Consider the following 21915-nt stretch of genomic DNA (forward strand, 5'->3'; position numbering starts at 1 on the left):
CTCTGTAAGGAAGGCACCAGACACCTGAGAGTTCCTGGGTTCAGCAGGAATCACAGTCCTGGTCACCTTCAAACACAAAACTCCTCCATAACAGTTTAAAAAGAGAGTCTGGTGTTGTACTGATTAAAGAGTCTGAACAGCTCCTTCCCCTGTCTGGCTCAGGCTGCAGTGCTGCTCTCCAGAAAGAAGAAAAGAAAGAGGAGGAGAGGATTAAATCCTTCTTGGTGTCAGGCTGTCCTGAGAGGTGGGACATTGCTCAGGGTGGCTGACACTCGGTGAAATGGGTGAACTGAGCATTTTTCGTGCTGGGGAAGGTGAAGCTGTTGCCTCCTCTGCTCTGTTCATGCAGAGCAGAAACTCTGCAAAGGCTGATTTATCCATGTGTTCCACTCTCTGAAAATGAGAAGGCATTTCTGCACCTTTTCATTTGCAGCTTTATGGAACTCCACATGTGTGGCAGAAATTAGATCATCTAATTGATTTCTAGTCCATCAGTGACTGGAGAGCCCTTGCAGGAGCCTGCGAGTTCACCCCTGAGCTGCAGGGAAGGTGTCAGCCTGGCTCAGTGGCCACAATGTGGGATTAAAACTGCTTAAAATCACTGGACTTGCTATCCTCTGGTGTTTCAGATTGCAGGTGGGCTCTGTAGGGGAACTGGGTGGGTGATGAGAGCAGTTTCCAGACCAAAGTGAGTGCCTGCAGACTGTGAAGTCCAAACTGGAGAGCAGTGCTGGACCAGTTCTGGTCAGGGCAGGAGCTGCATTGATGGGAGGCATCAGTCTACAAGTGATAGTAAGGCTTCACTTCAGCTCTGTGTTTATTCAGCCCAAACTACTGCCCTATCAGGAGGTGGAGGTTCCTCCTGACCCTGGTTCCTGTTTGAGATGGAGTGTGGATATAAAGGTGATATGAATTGTTTATGTTTTTCTTTGTTGCTATTAGTGCATATTATTATGTTATTGGAAGTTCTTGTTATTGTTTCAATTTTGATCACTTAAACATCTACCAGTTCATGTAGAACTAGGGGTGGTCTCTGCTTCTTCCCACATCTGCCACTGGAAAATATTGGAAGAAATAATTATATCCCCAACTCCCAAAGAACCTCAAAGTCATCTCTTTCTGGAATAAGGAACAGGGAAAAGGAATGTGTATGCACTGATGCAGCAGCAAACATCAGTTTTGGATCCAGCCACACAGATGGGTTTGGTTGCTTTGTGTTCATCTCCCGTTACATCTTGTGACTTTCCAAGTGAAGCCCAGTTACCACCATCCCCACACAAAACCCCACGACCCCACAGTTATTAATTCCCTCTTCCCACTGACCTGGCTCTCCATAAATCCTAGGCCTGGAATCTTTCTTCCTTTCTTCTCCCCCTGCTCCCACCTCTTTCCCTCTTTTTTTCTTTTAAATTAAACACATTCCAGAGAGAGGCTGGGAGTTGTTAGGGAGCCCTGCACTGATGGGGCTTCCTTTGGGATGTGCAGGCTGGTGATGTTGCCCGTGTTTCTGCAGCAGGGAGTGAGAGGAGGCTCCAGCCTGTGGCCTCCAGCACTCCCAGCTCTGCTCCAGAACCACTTCTGAGCTCAGCAGCAGAAGGGCAGGGCTGTGCTCTGACAGCTTGCCTTTCCTGTGCTAAATTGAAATATTTTCTGGTTCACACAAAACTAAAGGGCATCAGTTTTACACGGAGTGAGGCATCTGGAGCTGTGCACAGGTGAGGCTTTACCTGTGCTGGCTGTTCCTCTGTGCTGGAGACAACAGAGCCCTCATTTCTGTTGTCTGTGTGCCCATCACCCAGCCCTGCTGGGCTCACCTTGAGCACCACAATAACAATATTAGTATTTTTTCTCTTGGTGTAACTTTTGTGCTGTGTCTGTTCACTGTTCTTAAAACACAGAGCAGAACCTGAGGTGGAGCCCAAGGGAGCCTCAGTCAGTACAACCTTTTCACTTTGACAGGGAAACTTTGATATCTGCTGTGTGATTCTGTGGCAGATTTACCAATGTGCCATTTAGCAGCCTTGTGCAAACTCTGCATCCTCAATTGCCTTTTGAAAATGTCACAGAAGAAATAAGACTTCAGCCATGCCAAAATCAAGATGTGTGCAAAGTATTTTGACTCTGTTCTCAAGGGGCCTGATATTTCATCATAGAAGGAAATTAGATTAGTTTGACATGATTTGTTCTTGACAGATGTGTGTGGACTCTAAAGTGATTTGATTGTTATCTTCCAGGTGCTTATAAATAGTCTAATTATTTACTGCTTCATTTTTTCTGGTTTTTATATAAAAATGGCTGGCTTATCTTTTTCTTTTTTAAGGATAAGCATCATCCTGCCCCTCTGCCCAGACTCACGGCATCCCATTACCCTCCAAAAATTCTTGACCATGTTCACCGGTTGCTCACCAGACCACTCTCAAAACATTCTCAAAATACTGTGGCTCACATAATCAGAAACTTTGGAACTGCCTTGCTAAGTCAGTAATTAATGAGGTTTTGTCCTTTGGATGGTGTGTTCGTGAGTGACACAACATAAAACCTTTCACTTTTTAACTTACTGCACTACCTTGATCATGCCCAGAAACTCAACCTCCCAGCTGGGTGAGTCTCCACCACTGTGGATTTCACTCCTGCCCAGAGAAAAAAGTACAAAAGAACCTGGGAAACTGGAAAAAGGATCTTAAGGACACTGATTGAAGTCAGCCCAAGTATGGCAAGAGAAAGCCCAGCTGAGAAATAACACAGTGAAGCAGCGGATTTCCTACCTATTAATTTTGCACTTTGTGTTTGGGTTTACTGGATTCTTTTTTGCTGTAGTGCTTTAACACAATAAGTGGTGTAAAACGTTTTAACTTTCCCAAAGAAGTCCAAATACTTTTAACAGATGACTTGATCTTTCGTGCCAGGGAGCGTTGCTTTAGTCTCGGTGCAATTTCCCTTTGAAAGAGTGCCCAGCCCTGCCTGAGAACAGCTGAAGGCACAAAGTAATTTGATCAAAATTCTCAGACATCTTTGAGGGATCTAAGGTTTGTCCCATCAAGAACCACTTTTCACCTTTCCCTCACTTCTGCATCTTAAAAATCCATAAGGAAAAAGAAAAGGAAAAAAAAAAAAAAAAAGCAAACCCCAACCATTAATTTATATTTAGAAGCTGACTTTTCTCTTTGAATCTCTTTCTGGCTCAGCCAGACTCGGAGCCCGGGCTGACAGCTGCGAGTTCGTACCATGGATTTCCATGGACATGTTCGTCACATAATCACCTGAGGGACCAGGTTTCAAACCTCAGCGTGTGGCCCCCGGCCAAGGCGATGGAGATCTGGCATCGTGTGGGAAGAGGGGTCAGTGCAAATCAAACAAGAGCCCCGTTCCCACGTGAGAAGGAAATAAAACCTCCATGTGCAGGCATGTGGAGGAGCTTCTCATTAGCCCCTTAACTTAAACATAACCAAGCAGGAAAAATAATGCTGGCAAGAGAATGCAGCTGTGTTTATTGGCCATTCTGTGCCCAGCAGGTCTCAAACCCTTTGCGTTGCCTTTTTCATTAGCGCTGCACTGGAAACCCCCTCTGCCTGTTCGTTTTAAGAGCTGAAAATCTTCTGTGTGCTGGACGCAGGAATAAAAAGTTCACAGCAAAGAACATAAAAAGGAAAAGTTAACAGACATGGCTGTGAGCAACTTGGGTGGAAAGCTGAGAGCTCCTCACCCAGTCAGTGCAGAAAAAGGTTCCTCCAGACAGACTGATGTGACTCACTCACTCTTTGCCTCTGAGCATGAGGAGAGACCACAGCTTGGGCTTCCATGTCTGACTTTCAGGTGCCTGAATTAGGGCAGGTAAATCCTCCACTTGCAGTGTAGGCAGGGACTGCTGTGTTGCAGACAGAGGTGCTTCAGAGGAGATAGGTCTGTCCAGGGGGAACGGGATGTGTCAGGATATGCCATCCTGTCCTGCCAAGCTGGCAAAATCCAAACTGTCAGGGATGGCTCCAAAGGCCCTGGGGTGCTGGGCATGCTCTCTTTGTCCAGGACTTCCATCCCATTGTCTGGTTCCCTTTTTAGCAGCAAAAGCAAAGGGGTAACTCAGTTTCCACAACCAAATGGCTTCAGGAGCTTGTTCAACAAGCGAGTCCCGTGGCCAAGGAATCGCTGCATTGGCTGTGTATGGAAGGGCTCTTTGCCACGAGGGGGACCTGCAGGTGTGGTCAGCGAGGTGTGCTGGTGTTTGAGGGGCAGAACAGAGCTCACCAGACCCAGCTTGTGGGTTTACTCACTGCACATTGTCACTTGTTCCAGCCTGGAAAATCACACCCCCCAAACTTGGTGAGACGTCCTGCGAGCCAGCTGCGAATCCACTGGGGAAGTGGAAGTCGGGAATTCTTCCCATGCAAGAATTCAGAGTAATCTCAATGGCTATATTTAGGCATTTAAACCACAACTCACTGAGTGCCCCCAGTGTAACAGAGCAAAAGGAGTGTGAGGAAGTAGCAAAGTATTTGTCCCACATAAAGACTAAATATCCATTATCAGCAATCTCTTTGGCTTGCTTCCTCTGTTGTTTCTTTCCCTCTGGAGGTTTGGCAATTGGATTGATTTGCTGCCTGACTCACTGTCTTAGATTGAGATACTGAGAATTGCTGACAGTCTTAATAAAATTAGCGTTAGGGAGGATGTTTGAACATTTGCCTTTGACGTTTTTAAGGGAGAGAGCTGACATTTAGTCCAAATTAAAAAGTTACTAAATTGCCTTTGTTTTTTCCCCTGACAAAAGTCTTAGTAGTTTTCATCTGAAAACTTAGTCCAGAATTAGGAATGTTGGATTGCAAGTTTTGGTCTTTCTCTTTGCCGAGAACCTCTGGATAGTTAAGAAAGCACTAGATATTTAACAGAGTTTTAGGGAGAAATATTTTCATAAAACTGGAAGATAAATGTACGAGTGTCTCTTGGTATTGTTTTATGACAGTGAGGATTGTTTTTTCTATCTTAGGTGACACAGAGGTCAGACTGAGATAATGGTCTTAATATCAAAATCTAAGGACAGGCAATGATCTAGTTTTTATTTTTCAAGAATGGTTTGCATCATTACTTTTAAGTGCAGTTGCCTGGTCTTTAGGATTCGTGATTAACTTTTACTCCCTGTGGGAAATGACTGAATTCAGGAGACATTTGTTTCATGTCAGAACTGCTCTTTGCCTGCACAGCCCTGCACTCTGGTTTCTCCCAGGTAACAGCAGAGGCTGGACTTGGGTTAGCTCTGGTCTGCAAGAGGATCACTCTCCAGCAGTTACCTTATAAGCACTTTTCAGTAGCCCTTAAAAATTTTCATCCAGGTGTTTGTTATTTTGAGCTCTTTGCCTAACAAGTGCAGCTGCCTGATGTCGCTGTGAGTCTCCTTTAATGTTCCCTTTCCAGAACTCTTGCAGCAAAGCCTTGGAGCTGCTGCCACCAGTCAGTGTCCATGGAATCACGTGAAAGATGTGCCAGGTGTCACCACTCATTTGAAGTTGTTCCAAAGGATGGGGCAAATAACTGCACTTTAAGGGAGAGCAGCTCTGCTGGAGCCAGTGCATTGCTGGTCACCTCCCTGCCCTGCCTGTCTCCCTGCCTGTCTCGTCCCTTAATTGGTGGGAAAATGAGGTTGGAACTGGTGTTGCTTTGTGCCTGTGTCGTTGTGGGGCCGTCCCTGCTGGCTGTGTGCTGTTATCAGCAGAACTGGGTGCTCCTCAGTGGATTTTTGGGGGGGAATGGAACAGAAAGGGGCTGTGCCAGTCACAGCTGTCCATGTGTGAGGTCCCATTCCTGCTGCCTTCAGTGGAGGGTGAATGCCAGAATCTACAACTTTCCCTGCTCCCCTATAGACAGCATTGCTTGTTCTGTCCCACAAAAGGCTGCTGTTCTCTTTTTCCCTTTCTCTGGCTGTGAGAAGTATAAACTATTTTAGCACAGAGATTTTGGAAGGTTTTCTCCCCCTTCCCCATTTCCTGAAGAGCTTGTATACAGAGTGAGACACTCATAAGCTTTTCCGAGATAAGAACTTAATTTATTTACGCTCCATTGTTCCAGGCATGGCTACAGATTGGTTTGGAAATTCACTGTTCCAACTTTAACAGGTCACTGCATGGAAAGGAGCAGCTGGGTTCTCCTCCAGAGCAACCGTCAGCTGTTGGAAATCTCTTGATACTTCCCTGGCTTCTCCAGATTCAGCATTAACTTCTCCTTCCTGTAGCAGGAATTGAAGGCTACGTGCCGTAGACTCTTGAGCTGGAAAAAGGAGGGAAGCACAGGAAGGGAATACGGCGTCGATAGCAGACGCTGGTGGGGCTGGCAGAGGCCACACCATTGCTTGGACTCCTTTTCACCTTCACAAGGTCAAAGTGTAAGAGAAAAACACTCTCCAACTGCAGCTTATCACCATCTTCTGCCAGTAACTTCTGTGGCAAGCGGGCAACGAGTTCAAACTCAAGAAATGCAGACTCTTCTATGTGATTTTATGTTGCTTTTCCCTCCCACCTCTTCCCCTCCCAAAAAGTGCCTCCCATGCTGTGTAGGCCAATGTTGCAGGTGGAGAGCTGAGATCTGAAAGCACAGCCCCGTTTCTGCTCTCACAGTGACTGCATGGCAGCAGAATTCTGCTGACTTTGGGGAAATCAGTCCCAATTTAGGCAGACAGAGTGACCCATGTGGTAAATGTGTGTGATGACATGTGTAGATGTAGTGCAGCCAAAGAACTCTGCCATGAGAACAGAGTTTCACTGCTCTTGACTTTCCTCAGAATACACTGACGAAAACATCATATTGCATTAAACAGTTCTTAATTAATGTAAGCCATGAGAGAGAGATATTCAAGCAACTTTGAGCTGGATGTTTGACTGAGAACTGAGCCAGAGTGACATAACTGGTGGCTTTTTTGAGAAGCTGAGCTCTTGGTCCTCTCTCCTTCTCAACTTGATACTGAGATTTGTCCTTCAACACCAGCTAAAAAAAGTTGAAAGCAGGTTTTCTGCTTGATCTTTCACAATCTTTCTATCAGTGCTTCTTGCTGTGAACTTTCTGCTGTGGTTTGTCAGTCCTGAACGTCTCAAAAGGCTGTGGACAAAGCTGTGAGTCAGGAACTGCACATGCAGGAGTGTCCCAAGGCAGACAGGGCTGTAGGCACTGACAGCTTTCAGTATTTAACCTCTGCAGGGATTTGATTGATGGGCATTTTACAAATAGTCACAATCAATAGAATTTTTTCATATAACTAAATCTGATTATGGCAAGAGAGTAAAGTGAGAATGGAAAAGAACAGGGCAAAGACCCTACAGTTACCACTGCTGGTTATCAGAACTTGGAATTTATGTCCTGTGAAAAACATGGGGAAATAACTGAGAGTCAGGAGAGAAGAGTTACTGACCATGACATCATTAACTCAGTTCATATAAAACTTTATGTGCTCACAATGTCTGTTGAGCTGATGGCGAAAGGGGGTGGATTCTGCCTGCTGTAAATTGTCGTGGTTCCACTTTGACAGGTCAAAATGCTCGCTGGCCTTTTGTGTAGTTTTGTCCAGACCAGGGATCCTCAGTTCTGTTTGATGTGCCCTTTTCCTCTTTGCCTTTCAGATTAAGAGGGTATAAAATCTGTTGCTAGACGTGGAGGTTGCAAAGATTTTGGTGAAACTGAAGTTCCCAGATCTTTTTGATGCATCACTGACTGTTTTCAGGCATTTTGTCTCTCCCCTTTATTCTGAACTCGGAGCTATTCATTAAAAGGCAAGAAAGAAAAAGCAGTTTCGTCTAGTTAAGGCAGTTAATCACATTTAGAAGATGCACAGATGGAGCCCCCTGAATGGCCTGTTGAATTGGAGGCTCAGCTGTCCCTGGAGGACATTAGAGGCTCATCGTTCACACATCCAGCTCCCGGAATGACGAGTGGGATTATTGGAGAAAATCCCCTCGTGCACCCGTGGATCCAAACTCCTGTGGTGCTCTTGCCTGTGCATTTAGACTCCAATTCACAAAACAAAACAGCTGGATTAGCACAGGCAGGGCCAAGTCATCTGGGGGAGGGGTATGTTAGATTTGTGAGCAAAGAGATCCCGGCTTGGGCAGCATTTCATGGTTTGTCTGAATGTGGGTTTTGTGGGGGAAGGTCATGACAGAAATGCTCTCACTAATGATTGGTTTTACTGGTCACGTCAGTGGTCTTGTATGATGTGGGACTTTATGGTACAACTTTACTTGTGAAATTTTTCCCAGTGTGTTCACAAGATCCCATTTCCTGGCCAGTGCTAATCGTAATCGCTCGTTAATTGGAAAATGATGAGGGAAATGGGTAGCCCAGTATAGAATGAAATATATTCCGTGGACATCTGGTGTTAGATGCATCTGTCCAAGGGGTGTGAAATAAGAAGGCAATTGTTGTGTCCCCAGGGAACTGCACAGTAAAGTTTTTTGTTCAGGAGATGTTCCTTCTCTTTGGAAAAGCGCTGGTACTGAGGTGGGGGATCCTCCTGCTTGTGCTGTGAGGGAGAGCTGAGGACACACTGAGTTACTCACAGGCTGATGTAAGTGGAGAAATCCAAACATAGGATGGTGGCTGGGCAGGTATTTCAGCCAGTGAATAAGCAAAATATCAACCGAGCTCCAGGGATTAACCAGATGTCGTTTACCCTCCTGTAAGCAGAATGAGAATTCCATATGCATTCCCATCCCATGACTTTGAGTTAATCTTCCACTGGTCTGTGATTTCTGAGGAGCTATAGATTGAATCCAGGCACAATTTAGTTTATTTTTGATTTGTTTGTTTGTTTCTTTTTCCTTTCAAATTCCCTCAATACCAAGGGGCACATGGATTCTCGGGCACTAATTTAAAATACTGCTACTAATAACAACAACCTTCCATTTACTGTTTGTGAAAAGCTGAGAATCAGCAATGATGAAAGATGAAACTGCCCCAAGTTTCTTGGCAAAAGTGACAGAGGCAAATATTTCAGAGGTCATTTCAATTTTGAAATTTGCTTCCTTGGAGATTGTGCTGTGGTAACAATTTGCCTTCTAGATGTTATCAGTGAAGCACTGGAATTCCACAGTAACTGAAATGACAGAATTTTAGGATGTGGAGTGTGGCTGTTGAAGATATCCCTGTGCTGCTGGTCTTACAGGCAGTGGCTGCACAGTCCAGGTCCAGCATTTCTCACTCAGCATCTTACAGTGCAAGCTCTGAATGAGTTGGTTGTCCCCATCCACTGATACATGCTTGACTCTTGTCCTATTTGTTACCTGTTGGCCTTTCAGTAAGTTTTTGTGGTAGTATTCTGTTTTTTTTTTTTAAAAAGCAAACATAACCCCAACCTTGCTTGTGCACTGATTGACTTTGCAAGTGAAACAGTGCTCTCTTATTTAACAGCAGTGCTTGGGGAGCACTGAGACACCACTCAGAGCACTGATCAAACTCACAGCCACAGCAGGACCTGCCAGGTGGCAGCTTCTGCAGTCCTTAAAATTCCCTTTTTCATTACATGGGAACGATGGAGACCCTGAAGAAGTGCTGCACTGATAGATTTGGTGAGATGTGTCTTATGTAAGAAAAAATTACAGCTGAAAACTTATGTTTCCCAGCCTGGTTTGTGGTCTCTGTAGCTGGGCTGCCCAACAGGTGTTTCTCAGATCAGCTGAGCATCTCCCTTGAGGCCTGATTATTGTTACCTTGTTGGGTAACTCCTCCCAAATGTCCTTGCCCCTGGCACCGGAGCCACCTTCACTGCTGTCCCAAAAACCTGGAAGAGTGGAATGAGGGATGTGGGATGTGATGAGAGCTGGTGCTGCTGTTCCAGGCTCTGGCTGGGCCCGAGGGGACCTGCTTGTTTGAAGGCAGTGCTGGGTTCTGGAGGGCTGGTTCTGATGGGTTTTGCTCTGCCTGAATCGCTTCCCCAGCTCCTGTGCAATCCCTTTCCTTTTCATGCCAAAACCAGCTTGCAAAGCCTGTGACTCTGCTCCAGCTCAAGGGCAGCAATGCAGGAAAACAAATACCTTCTCTTAGCTTTCCTGTGCACCTTTTGATCCAGTCCTGATTTTAGTGTTGCACAGTTCTTGCCAAGCATAAAACTGCCATTGCTTCTGGTTGTTAGCTGAGTTCAGCAATTCCAGCTTTGTCCAGTGTTTCTGGGCTTGGGTTCTGACCTGTAGCTTACTGGATGAGCAGGAAGGATGTGCCCAAGCACTGATAGGACATTTCTTTGTCCCTTTTCACCTGCTGCTGACTCAGATCTCGCTGCTGGGGAGCAACACCATGAGAACAGCTCTTGGTGTGTTGTGCTCTTGCAGTTGGTGCCTCTCCTTGGGGTGTCTTGTCCTTCAGGGACAAGGAATTGAAATCTCTTTTCACTGGGAAAAGAGAGTTTGTGTGGAAGCTTCACCCTGGAGAATGGCCTTTGCAAGAGGCCGTGGAAGGAGGTGACTGCAGGGTGAGCTGATGTAGAAGTCATCAAGTACCTGCTCTGATCTCCAGATCAGAAATGAAGTGCCTGTTTCTCTGAGCAGATGAAAATACCCCAAGGGACAGGCAGATTTCAACACCTACTTGCAGTGTTTCTTTCCTTATCTCCCTCCAGCAGTTGGAGGTCGTGTGGAACACCTTTTTTTTCATAGAATTGAGCTGTAGATTGAAAAACCTGCTGCAGTAGATTGTGAGCAGGTTTCTGTTTTGACTTTTCAATTTATATCACTGAAGACAAACTTTATTAGTAAAATCTTGGGCAACTCAGCAGTGGATTTTTAGGCTCTGACTGGGTGCCTGGAGCAGCATTTCTTTGAACTGTCTTTGAGAGGAACTGCAGCTGTATAAATGGATGAAGACTGTGGAAAGAAACTATAAATATGGCTTTATTAAGGTGGGTTTTTAAATCAAAGTGACTTTTTGAAATATTTTAATGAACCTTAAAAACTATTTTGCAGTTCTTTCCAACAGTTATGTTACTTTTCAGCAACAGCAGAGGAGGGGGATGTTAGTGAGGGAACTGTGGCCTTTGCATCTCTGGCAGTGGATGGGGCAGTGCCTTTTCCATGGACTTTTTAACCTTGGCTGGACAAAACAACTTAAAATGGCCAGGGGCTAGGCCAGCATGCTGCTTCTGCTACTAATTCTCGTGGTGTAAAATGTGGCTGGGCTTCACAGGGCTAGACACATTGGGTGGTGTTGGGGGTCAGGGAGTGAGGAATTTGGGGGCATTTGAGACATTTCCTGTTGCCCTGCAGCTCTTTAAATGGGCAGTGGTGGATTGTGCTTTATCAGGAATGTGACAAACTCACTCAATATATGTTTTCCTTGCTCGAAGTAAATTGAAAACAACGATTTAGCAGATGAAAAAATGTGCAAGCGTGGCTTGATGGTGGTTTAGTGCCTGATATCCCCCTCATGTTCTTGTCACAGGCAGTTTAGGATCTTTGCTTAAGCGCACGTGGCAGGTATGTGAAGTTCACAGGCCAACTGGTACTTTGTGTTGGCTGCCCTGGGAGTTAATCCTGGGCTCGGTGAGCACCACTGAACTCTTGTCCTCAGCAGCTGGGAGCCAGGGAAACTGTAGAAGAAACTGGGGCTTTCCATCAGAAAAGACACGTCCATTCGAGCTTAAACGCACACCTCCACACCTCCATGGCTCCAGAGCTGGCTCCAGTGGAATCCAGAGAGGGTTAGTCTGAAGCAGAGAGTGCAGCAAGGGGTAGGTGTTCTGGCAGGTCTGTCTTGCTGCTTCTCCACCAAACGCCGTGTCTGTGAGGAGGACACTGGGCAAGGTTCTTCACTGAAGGCCAAGCAATACCAGGAAGGAAATCATTCAGAAAGCTTCACAGTAGCAGTGAGGAGTGTAAAAATAGCTGTGATGGAAGTGTTTTCCTCTGGGCACAGACACAAGGGGGTGTGTATGTAAGTGTACACAGCATCTGTGTAAATGACTGTGTAAAGAAGAGGTGCAGGATGCATCATCCAGAGGTGGTCTGAGCTGGGAGTTCCCCTCAGCAGAGCTTTGCAGCAATTCCAGTGCTCTGTTTGGGGAGGCAGAGGTGTCCCAGAGACACTGTACCAGTGTCTATCACGGTCAGGATGCCTTTGTTTTTGGCACAAAGGTAACCACCCCTTTTTTTTATTCAAGTGTCACATTTTACCCTCTTGCATTCTCCTGCTTGTATGTTTTGGCTTTGGCCCAGGCCCTCGGGCTGTGTGTGCTCATCTGGTTTTGATAAAACATTGAACTTAGACAATACATCTTCTTGGACATTTCTTCCTGTTAGATTCGAGTGTGATACAAAGCAACCAGGACTTGATCAGTAGCAGACACTGTTTTTATCAAGCATTGTTGGATGTTCATTAGCCATGAAAGGACTGTAGAGAAAACTTGCCACAGCACACACCAGTACAGGTAGGTGCTTCCCCTTCTGAGCCCTTCTTTAAGCCACTCCAGAGAAGCCCCAGGCTGGATGTTGGGTGCTCTTTTGAAGTCCATGTTCACCTACCAGGCTACAACATTTAAATTATTCAGCTGGTGTTTATCTTGCTTCTTTTACAACCTTGTTAGTCTGCTAAGAGAGATAAACAGTGGCAGGTGAGTGGGAGTAGCAACCTCATTAAAAATCATCTACTTATCCTGATATTTAGGTGGCATTTAATGGCATGGAAATTTGCAGTGCAGTAAAATACTGGGTAAAAAGCTGAGTAAAGATAGCATTTCTCATGGGCTGCCCAAGGAGCCTGTGTGACCTCTGATAAAATTGTGAGTCTATCAGCCTCTTTAATATTCTTAATATCCTTAATATATGCAAGGAAAGGATGTACCACATCTTTGTTTATTAGACAGTGATCTAAAACACGAGGAAAGGTGAAGTTCATCTGTCTACCTGTGCATCCAGCACTCATCTATACCAGTCATGGAGCAGAAAGAGGGATGTCTCCAGAGGGCTGAGCATCCCTGCCTGATTTCATGCCTTGCAAATCCACCAGATGTTGCTGAGTGAGCCTGGAATGGCTGCTGTGTCCGTGTGTTTGCACCATTCCTTGAAGGGCACTTGCCTCAAATCCTGGTACCTGTGCAGTTCTGCCTGTGGCCTGGTGTGCTGGGGTGGGCACAGGGATTGCTGGTGGCAATCTCTGGTGTTCTCTCAGGGATTATCACCCTCCTGTGGTGCTTATTTTCAGTGCTGTCATCCAGGGCCCAGCTCTCAGCTCTTGCAGCAGGCCTGGTGTGTGAAACAGCGATGGGTGAAGCTCCAGGAGATGCTGCAGTGAAGTTGTTCCCTGTGCTGCTGGAAAGCCTGAGGAAGATAAAACTCAGCCTTACCCAGCAGTGCTGTCAGAGGTGTCAGCCTGGCCTCAGGCTCTGGCAGAGGTTTATCCAGGGTGAGGGAGGCTGGAGGCACCCTCGGGCCTCTTTGTTCTCAGCTGTTTTATCTCTTTGTGTCCCATCTCCCATCCTTGTCCCGGGCACTGAAATGAAAGTTGAGTGCAGCCCTCTGCAAACTTGCTGATAGATCCAATTAAAATACCTTTATAGGTAGCACATGGGAAGGTTGAGCCATGGAACCTGTTCTGCTGCAGGGTTACAATCCTGGAGCTTTGTCTTGTTTCTGGGATGATGGATATTTGAACCTGAGTGGACACTTCAGCTGTTCTGGGAAAGGCTGGTAGAACTTAACATGATATTTGGTTTTCAGCAGATTTTTGCTCAACGTGGAACTGAGTCTTGCCATCTTAAATACTATACTCAAATAAATAAATGTGGTAGAATCCCATTTAATTTGTGTGAGTTACACTCCCTAAAATCCTCTAGGCTATTTGAACAGATTACAAGCCAAAACCCAGAGTTTCCCCCTAATTTTCCAGCTGTGCAAATCCATCCTTAGATATTAAAAAGGCTCAGTTTCATTATACATTTTCTGTCTCCTGTCTCTTGACCAATTTTCTACAACAACCAAAGATCTGGTTCTCGGAGTGTTGTAACACAAAAGTGTTTTTTTTTAAATCATATCTTAATCCTCAAAGGCAAGAGATGACTCTCAGAGCTCACCAGTTTTTTCTGTGACACTGGAACTCGTGAGAGACCCCCACTAAATGTGTCTGCAGGTCCTGGGATTAGAAGGCAGCTGACAATGCTCATTAATGATACACAGGATGAGAGGGAAATCCTAATCACACTCCCTGGATTGATCGTTCCAGTGAGTGCAATGTGATTTTATTTTTGCCTGTATCATGTGTACATGGCACAAGAAGAAATACATAGCAGAGGTTCCTTGTTTTTTTTAAAGTATCTCTCCTCTAAGCCATCTCCCGTTTTAAAAATGAAGTTGCTTTTACAGGAACCATACAAACCCCCTTGTCAAGACTCCTATGAAATACTGTTGTGTCCTAATAATAACTCCTAGCTGAAAAATCTTGGCATCCTGCAGTTTAAGAAAGGGTTTTAAAATTCACCTTCAGGTTTTTTTTGGGCAACAGGCAAAACATGTGGCTCTGTTTAGGAGCTATTTTCGTTAAGGCCTGACAATACAGGATGATAAAATACAGCTGCATTGTTTAAACTTTCAATTTAATTTCTGGTTTGTGGCCAAGTTGTTTCATCAATATGGCGCCATTCATTTCAAAACAAAGCCCTTTGGAAGGGTCTCCGTTACCCCTCCATTGATCAAGAGGGTGTTAAAATGTAGAGCCTAATTATGTTGCTGGCCGGCTTGGAATTCCAAAATTGGATTTTTATAACTGTCAAATTTGCAATCAGGGTAACTTTCCATGACAATTAGTCAGAATTATTAGGGCTTTTGCTGCCAGGGAGTTACAGCTAATGGTGGTGGCTCACTTTTCAAGGCTCAGGAAGTGTCAAAGGCAACATTTGTCTTGCAGAAAAGCCATTTCACTGCAACATTGTCTATACTGAACTGCACCCGAGCCTCTACTACTGTTACAGTCCTTTTTATCAACCCTCCGGGGCTGAGTTGTGGCCACAACCTCTACTGAAAGCTCTGCAGACAGAATTAGCCACTGGGTCCTGCCTTGTTGCAAAATGGGACTCGAGAGCTGTGACATGAGAAGGTTCATCCTTCAGTGTTTCACTCGAGCTCAGCCTGGTGAGGGCTGGGACTCAAAAGGCTGTTGATTTTGGTCAGTTATTGCTTTGAATCTTCAAAATGAGCCAAACAGAAACATCTGTGCAACCTGTCTGATGAATTCTCTCTGCTCTCAGCCTGACTGACACCTCACTCACAGCTGAAGCCCCTTTTTCTCCAAGAACACCTCTTTTTCTCTTAGAACACCTCTTTTTCTCCAAGAATATCTCTTCCTCTCTTAGAACACCTAGACCCTCTCTGTGTGCACTGACATATTTACCTGGATTGTCATGGTGATTGTTTTTGACCAAAAGATCTGGAATTCAGCTTTACTGATACAGGGTCCAAGTTGTTCAACCCCCTAATCCTGGAGAACGTTTGCCTGGGAAGAAAGAGGGGTTGTAATCAATTTTTGCTTAATTAAATCAACCTAAACTAATTGTCAGCTAATAAAACAGTGTTGGTCAGCTCATAAAACAGAGATGAAGATTAAAAGAGCAGTTGCCATGAACAGGTGGTAACTCTGTTTCCAAGTTAGACCACATTACTCTCTGGCACAGAATCTCTGAGAATACCTCATATTCTAGTTAGTTTTTTTTTTTTTTCCAAAAAATGATTATGAAACGTATAAAATATAGAGCTCATTTTATAACCAATTTTCTATCTCACCTGCCAAGAGCAGTGAGGGTTGAGCCAGCACAAGGCGGATGCAGAGCTTTAGGCAGTTGTCCAGAACTGGATTCCCTGCACAGGGCTGTGGAATACATTTCTACCTTTGACTGGCCCTTCTTTTGCAATTCTTGAGATTTAGATGTTTGTCTTTTTTTTTTTTTTTTTTAATTGCTGTTACAGAAAAAACCCCTTGTAAACATTTTTTTTTTAAATCTCTTTAATCCTGACCTGACACCTTTGTGCACAGGGAGAAGCTTCCTATGCACACTGGATGCTGTTTAACTCTAGATGGATCTTGAGTTTGTAACAGGATCCCTCTGGATTCGCTTTTTGGTGTTTCTGTTGACTCTGCAGATCTTGCAGAAGGCATCAAACATTTATCTAATTTTACCTGGAAAGGACTAAAGTGGTATCTTTGCTTGTCAAAGTAGAAGCAGAACTGGGTGGTTTGTAGTTGCCGTTAATGGTTGAATAATGGAAGGAAGTTTATTACACAGTGGCTCTTATATTATTTGGTTAACAGTGCAAAACCATGTGGTTCTGAGACTTTTGTTATGGCTTGCAGGCAGTGTGGAGGCTCTGGGGTGATGCTTTAGACACTTGCTGCACATCTCATTGCCGTTTGCTGTGAGCCATTCCCAAAATCTCAGGCAGGGTGCACTCGGTTGCTCTCATGTGAAGGCCTCAAACCTGGTAAGGCACTGAAAGACTGAATTAATTCCCTTCCATGGCAGGTACAATCACAATCACTCTGCTGCACTGACACAGCTCGCTGGGGTCTGGCTGCAGGGACAGTCCCAGTGCCACGGGGATGCTTTTGGGGAATGCGTGGCTTTGACTTGCTTTCTATGAGGCAGGGAGGGCATTACTGTGGCTTGATACAGACCTAGAGGAAGAGCTGAGAGAGGTAGAAACCCACATTTGACAGGGTCAGGAGTGAGGGGAGAGAGGTTTCCATGGGAGGCCAGGACTCCTGCATTTGTTTAGGAGGTTGCATCTGCTGCTGACACAGAGGCAAAACCGGGCCTGGCTGTGCAGCGGGAAACGTGGCCCAGCCTGGAGCCAGCTGGCACTGGGAACCTGCAGGAAAGGCTGCAGCATGGCCATCACCTTCTCCCTGTGGGATTTCCCAGCAGCCAGCACTGCTGCCTGGCTCCCACTGCTTGAGCTGCTGGGAGTAGAAGTGATGGGAGCAGAGCAGCACATGCTGTGGTTGCTCATCTGTGCAAAGCCATGGTGGGAATTTATGGGGACGTCCCCCTGAGTCCCTGCTCTGATTTACCATGTCCTTGCTGAATGAGCATCCCTCGAACCCCAGATCTTGGATGAAAGTAGATTAAAAGATTCTTCACACTGGCAATCCTGTGAGGGGCTTGGGGGCAAATCTCTCTGAGACAGAATTTCTTTAAGAAACAGGGAGTAAGGTAGTGTTGGTGTCCATTCAGGGCAGTTTTCTCTTCATCCAGATATCCCATACTTGCCTAACACTGAGGAAACATTTGCTGGGAGTTACACCAGCAGTCAAGTCTCTATTTATTTCTCTCAAAGGATGGGTTTAGGGGGAATTTAACTCTGTGACTGTGGGACCAGCCTCAGCTCATTATCACTGCTTGTGTGCTTTAAAGGTTGAGGTGATGCAGAGGAGCTGGAGGAATGTTAAAGCATCACTCCTCCAAAGAAATGTGTGGGTTTGAGGGTGTTAAGGCAACCTAGACCAGATTTGCAGTGGTGTAAATGCAGCAGCACTTCCCGTTCCTCCCAGTGAGGATGAGTAGGAGCACCATAAGCAAGTCTGCTGCTCAGCTTCCCAGGCATGTGCACAAACCCATCGGGGACCCCAAACTAACAAAAACCATATTCAAAGCAATTATCTGATCTTGTTTGTTTGTTTTTCACATGATGTTTCTAGACACTGATGCAACAAACACGCCCTTGTAAAATCCTGTAACAGTTGTTTGTAGTTAGTATCTTCGAGATGGTTTTATGTGTGCTGATCAGGACTAATATCCATCTCTTCGATGTGACCGTCACCCTTCAGTGCTGGGGGAAGTTTTTTGTACTAAGACAATTATTTTCTCAGCTTGTTCAGCATTTTTTCTTTTTCCTTTTTTACCCTTCCGTTCACAAAGCACAGATGCTGATTTGCTCATATATTGTGCTTTCCAGATGAAAGTGCTTTGTGGTTCACAGACTTAAATAATTCGGTCTTCACAGACCTCAGACTGGTTATAAAGGCAGTTGGAGTCGTCATCTCTGGTTTTACGCTTGGAAGCAGAAAAGTCTGTAGAGACAAGTTAACCAACCCAGCTCACAGGCAGAGCTGGGGGCAGACCCCCCCTCTGAAGTGTGCTGGTTATCCCAAGCATTAGGAGGTGCTGCTGTGCCCATACTGCTAAAGGCCTTCCCCCCACCTTGATTCCATCTCTTCCTGTTGTCACAAACTTGGTTTTTAGCCTATGCACCAGCTGCTGGAGAGGTGCTGGGTTCCTCTTCCCCTGGCTCAGCCAAAAGGACAGCAGCTGTTCTCCCTCCTTGGGCCTGGGACCATTTTTTCCCCAAAGTGTACAGAGTGACTGCTGGTATCCCAAAAAACCACTCCAGAACCAACCCCAGCCCCTTTTACACACAACCAGAGTGCATGCTGCAGCCTGTTTCCCTCAGCAGGTTTCACACAATATTCTGAGTTCAGAGGGACCCTCAAGGATCCTCAAGTCCAGCTCTTCAGTGATCCCCATACAGGGATCAAACCCATAACCCTGCTGTTGTTATCACCCCACTCTAACCATCTGAGCTGAGCTCTGCTCTGTCTGTGGTTGTGTTTCTTGGAAGCATCATCTCCAGTGGAGGCAGGGGCTGTTTTACAGGCTCGTTTCAGCACTTGGGAGAGCTGTGTGTGTGCTGTGCATGCCTGGCTGGCCGGGGGTGGGATGGGGGAGATGCTGCCAGGAGCGCGAGCGGGGGAACGGAGGCGCTTTCGTTCCTCACCGAGTTTTGCTCCTCGAGCTGAGTGAACGTTTTCTGTGCTGAGCCAACGGTGTGCAGGGCGAGGGTTTGCCACATTCCCAGTGATAATTGCCTTGTCTCCCCCCTGCAGGTGCTCCTGGCCGCCAGCACCGTTCCTTTCCCCACCAGGACCGTAAGTGGGCAACACGAACCTCCCGGAAAGGCAGAGCCTCAGAGTGAAGGGGGGTGCACTCCTGGGTGGGGGGCTGTGGCAGCCAGGGATGCCCTTTGCTTGTGGGGAAAAGCTCATGGGAGGGGGTCTGTGAGCCTCTGCCTGCACTTTGCCTCAGTTTCCCTCAGGTACCTGGAGGGCAGGGAAAAGGGGAGTTGGGAATGGCCGGCTCTCCTCAGGGAATTGCCCAGGGAAAAGGGGAGTTGAGAATGGCCAGCTCCCCTCAGGGAATTGCCCAGGCAGTACCTGGTGAGCACCTGGGAAGGGCCATCCTGCTTGCACTTTCCTAGTTTTCGCTTGGTTCACTGTCAGGGGGGACTCCAGGCTCCACACACCCTGGCTCTGTCCCAGGGTGCCTGTTGTGCTTACCTTGTCATTAAAACTCACCCCCTGGTTTCCCCTGACCTGCTCATGCTCCTCATCAGTCCTTGGGGGTGATGTGTTGAGAAGAGCCAGACCTGGGGTTGGTTTGATGAGGTAAGTGCTCAGAGGGACGTGGCTGTGACCCTGTGTGCAACTGCAGGCTCTCCCACGAGCAGGGAGGTTCCTCAGCCACTGGCATCCAGCAGCCTGGTGTCTCCTCACTGGGTGTTGCTGTGACACTCATGTGGGTGTCTCTGAACAGCCTCCCCTGAGAAAATCAAAATGGTTTTAAAGGTTGAAAGTGAATGAAACTTATTGCTGGTGCACAAACTGCGTGTCTCCAAATTCACGGAGAAAAGTGGCTTGAAAGCTCTCTGCTGCATGTGCAAAAGCCCAACCAAAGTTTTAAATTCAACCATATATATCCAATGACAGTTAATTGATGAGAAGCAGGAGTTTACATGGGAGTCTTTGTAGCTGATGGCCATGGGCAGCTTTTGTGGAAGAGGAAAACTGGGGGAGCTCTGAAGCCCCACAGACACTGAGCACACGAGTTGTTCCCAAGGGCTGGTTGGGAAAGCAGTGGTGTGCAGGAGCATGAGGAGCTCCCACTGATCTGCCTCTTTGCTCTCCTTGCTGAACACACACTCAGCAGAAAAATCAGTGTCCCATAGCCCAGAAGCTCCTGGGAAGCCTCAGACAGAGGGACACCCTGGGCAGGATCTGCCTCAGATCTGCAGTGCTGCATCCCTTGGGTGGGACCCTCAAGCTGAAGATGCCCAACACCTATTCCCAGTGCTCCCTAAGGAGGGCTTTTGGAGTGTGTAACAGCTTCCTTGGAATTCTTTGTTCTTATTGTATCAGGAAAAAAATATTAATGTCTGAATAGAGAAGTCAGTCCCTGTCCTGCTGGGAGGGAAGGGTCCTTCAGTTCTTGTTCCTATCCTCACTCTCTGCCTTGATTTGGGATGCTGTTGCTTACTCCTCTCTGTTCCTTGGGCATGTCCTGGCACACAAGTGCATTTCTTACCACGCTGCCCCTTGTGCTGAAAGTGCCATGCAGAGGAGCTGATGACATGTCCAAAGGCACATGGGAAAGTATTGTGTCAGCAGGAATTACATCTTCATTTTTTCCAGTGCTTGTTACTGGTCCTGCCACAGGCCAGTCTTGGTTCTGGGTTGCCTTTTTGAAGTGGTGATTTGTTTCCTTGGTCTGTCTGATGGGTGTTTAAGATAATCAGAGGTAGGGAGCACCTCTCCTTTGAGGACAGGAGCTGGGGTTTTTCAGCCTGGAGAAGAGAAGACTCTGAGGAGACCCCATTGTGGCCTTCCAGTACCTAAAGGGGGCTATAAAGAGGAGGGAGAAGGACTTTTTATACAGCCTGGTAGTGACAGGACAAGGGGTAATGGTTGTAAACTCAAAGAGGGCAGGTTTAGATCAGATGTTAGGAAGAAATTCTTTACCTAGTGGGTGGTGAGGCCCTGGCACAGGTTGTCCAGAGAAGCTGTGGCTGCCCCATTTCTGGAAGTGTCCAGGGCCAGGTTGGTAGCAACCTGGGCTAGTGGAAGGTATCCCTGCCCATGGCAGGGGGGCTGAAAATGGATGTTCTTTAAGTTCCCTTCCAACCCAACCCAAACTATTCTGTCATTCTATGATTTATAGGTTGGTTGGTTTTAGGGGGGGTTTTGACTGTGCAAAGAATTCTCCTTACTGGCAACCTGGCCTGGGATTCTTCTAGTTGTCTGATGTTTGAAGGTTTCCTTCTATGGTTTGCTCTTAATCATTTAGCTTCCAGATGATATGCTGATTTGTAGGCTGTTGGCCAAACTCTTTGGAATTGTGGGGCAGGAAGGCAGAGACTTATTGCTTGTGTTTGACTATGGGCTTTTTCTACACCTTGGTGATCTGCATCCCAGTACCTTGGGAATGCCTCTGCAGGCATCTGGCCCACTGCCTCAGCAGGTAATCCAGTGTTATGTTTACTGCTGGAAGGCTTTCAGAAGTGTGAGTTGCTGCTGTGTTTCTAGAAGGGACTGTCTGTTTTCTGGGACACTGTGGTGTTCCTCGTGGGCTCATAAGCACCGTGGCACAGAGAGATCTGCAGATGCTTCTGGCCACACTCAGGCAACTTCCAGCCCTTCCCGAGGTGGGTGTCTCTGCCTGGTGTTTGCCATTGGCTGTTTCTGAGACTTCAGCCCATCAGAAACTTTAGTTTCAGGGAGTGAAGTGGAATTTGAACTATCTGAATATAGTCCTTTGTGTCAAATCAAATGATTTGTTAAAGTGAGGCCAGATTTGTGGGGGAGAATCAATCTTTTTTATTAGATCAACTGATGTGGAAAAAGCAGACAAACTTTCAGGCATAATAACCCTTCTTCTGGCCTGTGTTTGTATTGCAAGAATGAAGGGACCTGTCTGCCAGGGGAGACTGTGCTTTAGGATATGCATTCACTTTGTTCCTCAGCAGCTTGGTCTGAACACAGACCTGGGTGGCATTTTTGGGTGTGCTTGTACCCTTTTTGGGGTAGAAAACTTTGTCTCCCTCTGCGTTTGGACACTAGATGTTCCTCCAGAACAAATAATGGGCTCTGCTCTGCAGCTGACTCGTTGTGCAAGTCTGGGGCTGATTACTGATTCCC

The 21915-nt window shown here is 46.4% G+C and overlaps 1 protein-coding gene across 3 annotated transcripts in view; it reads left to right on the forward strand.

Moving 5' to 3' along the window:
• COL26A1 (collagen type XXVI alpha 1 chain) overlaps window positions 1-21915 on the forward strand; it is a 155979-nt gene that overhangs the window by 86288 nt on the left and 47776 nt on the right. For 2 of the 3 annotated variants that reach the window (XM_027882144.1, XM_027882145.1), the window contains exon 4: window positions 18832-18873. The exons of the other annotated variant lie outside the window; for it this stretch is intronic. In XM_027882144.1, the coding sequence (XP_027737945.1) occupies window positions 18832-18873 (42 nt within the window). The remainder of the gene's footprint in view (window positions 1-18831; window positions 18874-21915) is intronic. 3 annotated transcript variants of the gene reach the window in all.

This window comes from Empidonax traillii, unplaced genomic scaffold (assembly GCF_003031625.1).
Source record: "Empidonax traillii isolate 1590-97213 ecotype Southwest subspecies unplaced genomic scaffold, ASM303162v1 scaffold101:size1699134, whole genome shotgun sequence".
Taxonomy (NCBI): Eukaryota; Metazoa; Chordata; class Aves; order Passeriformes; family Tyrannidae; genus Empidonax; species Empidonax traillii.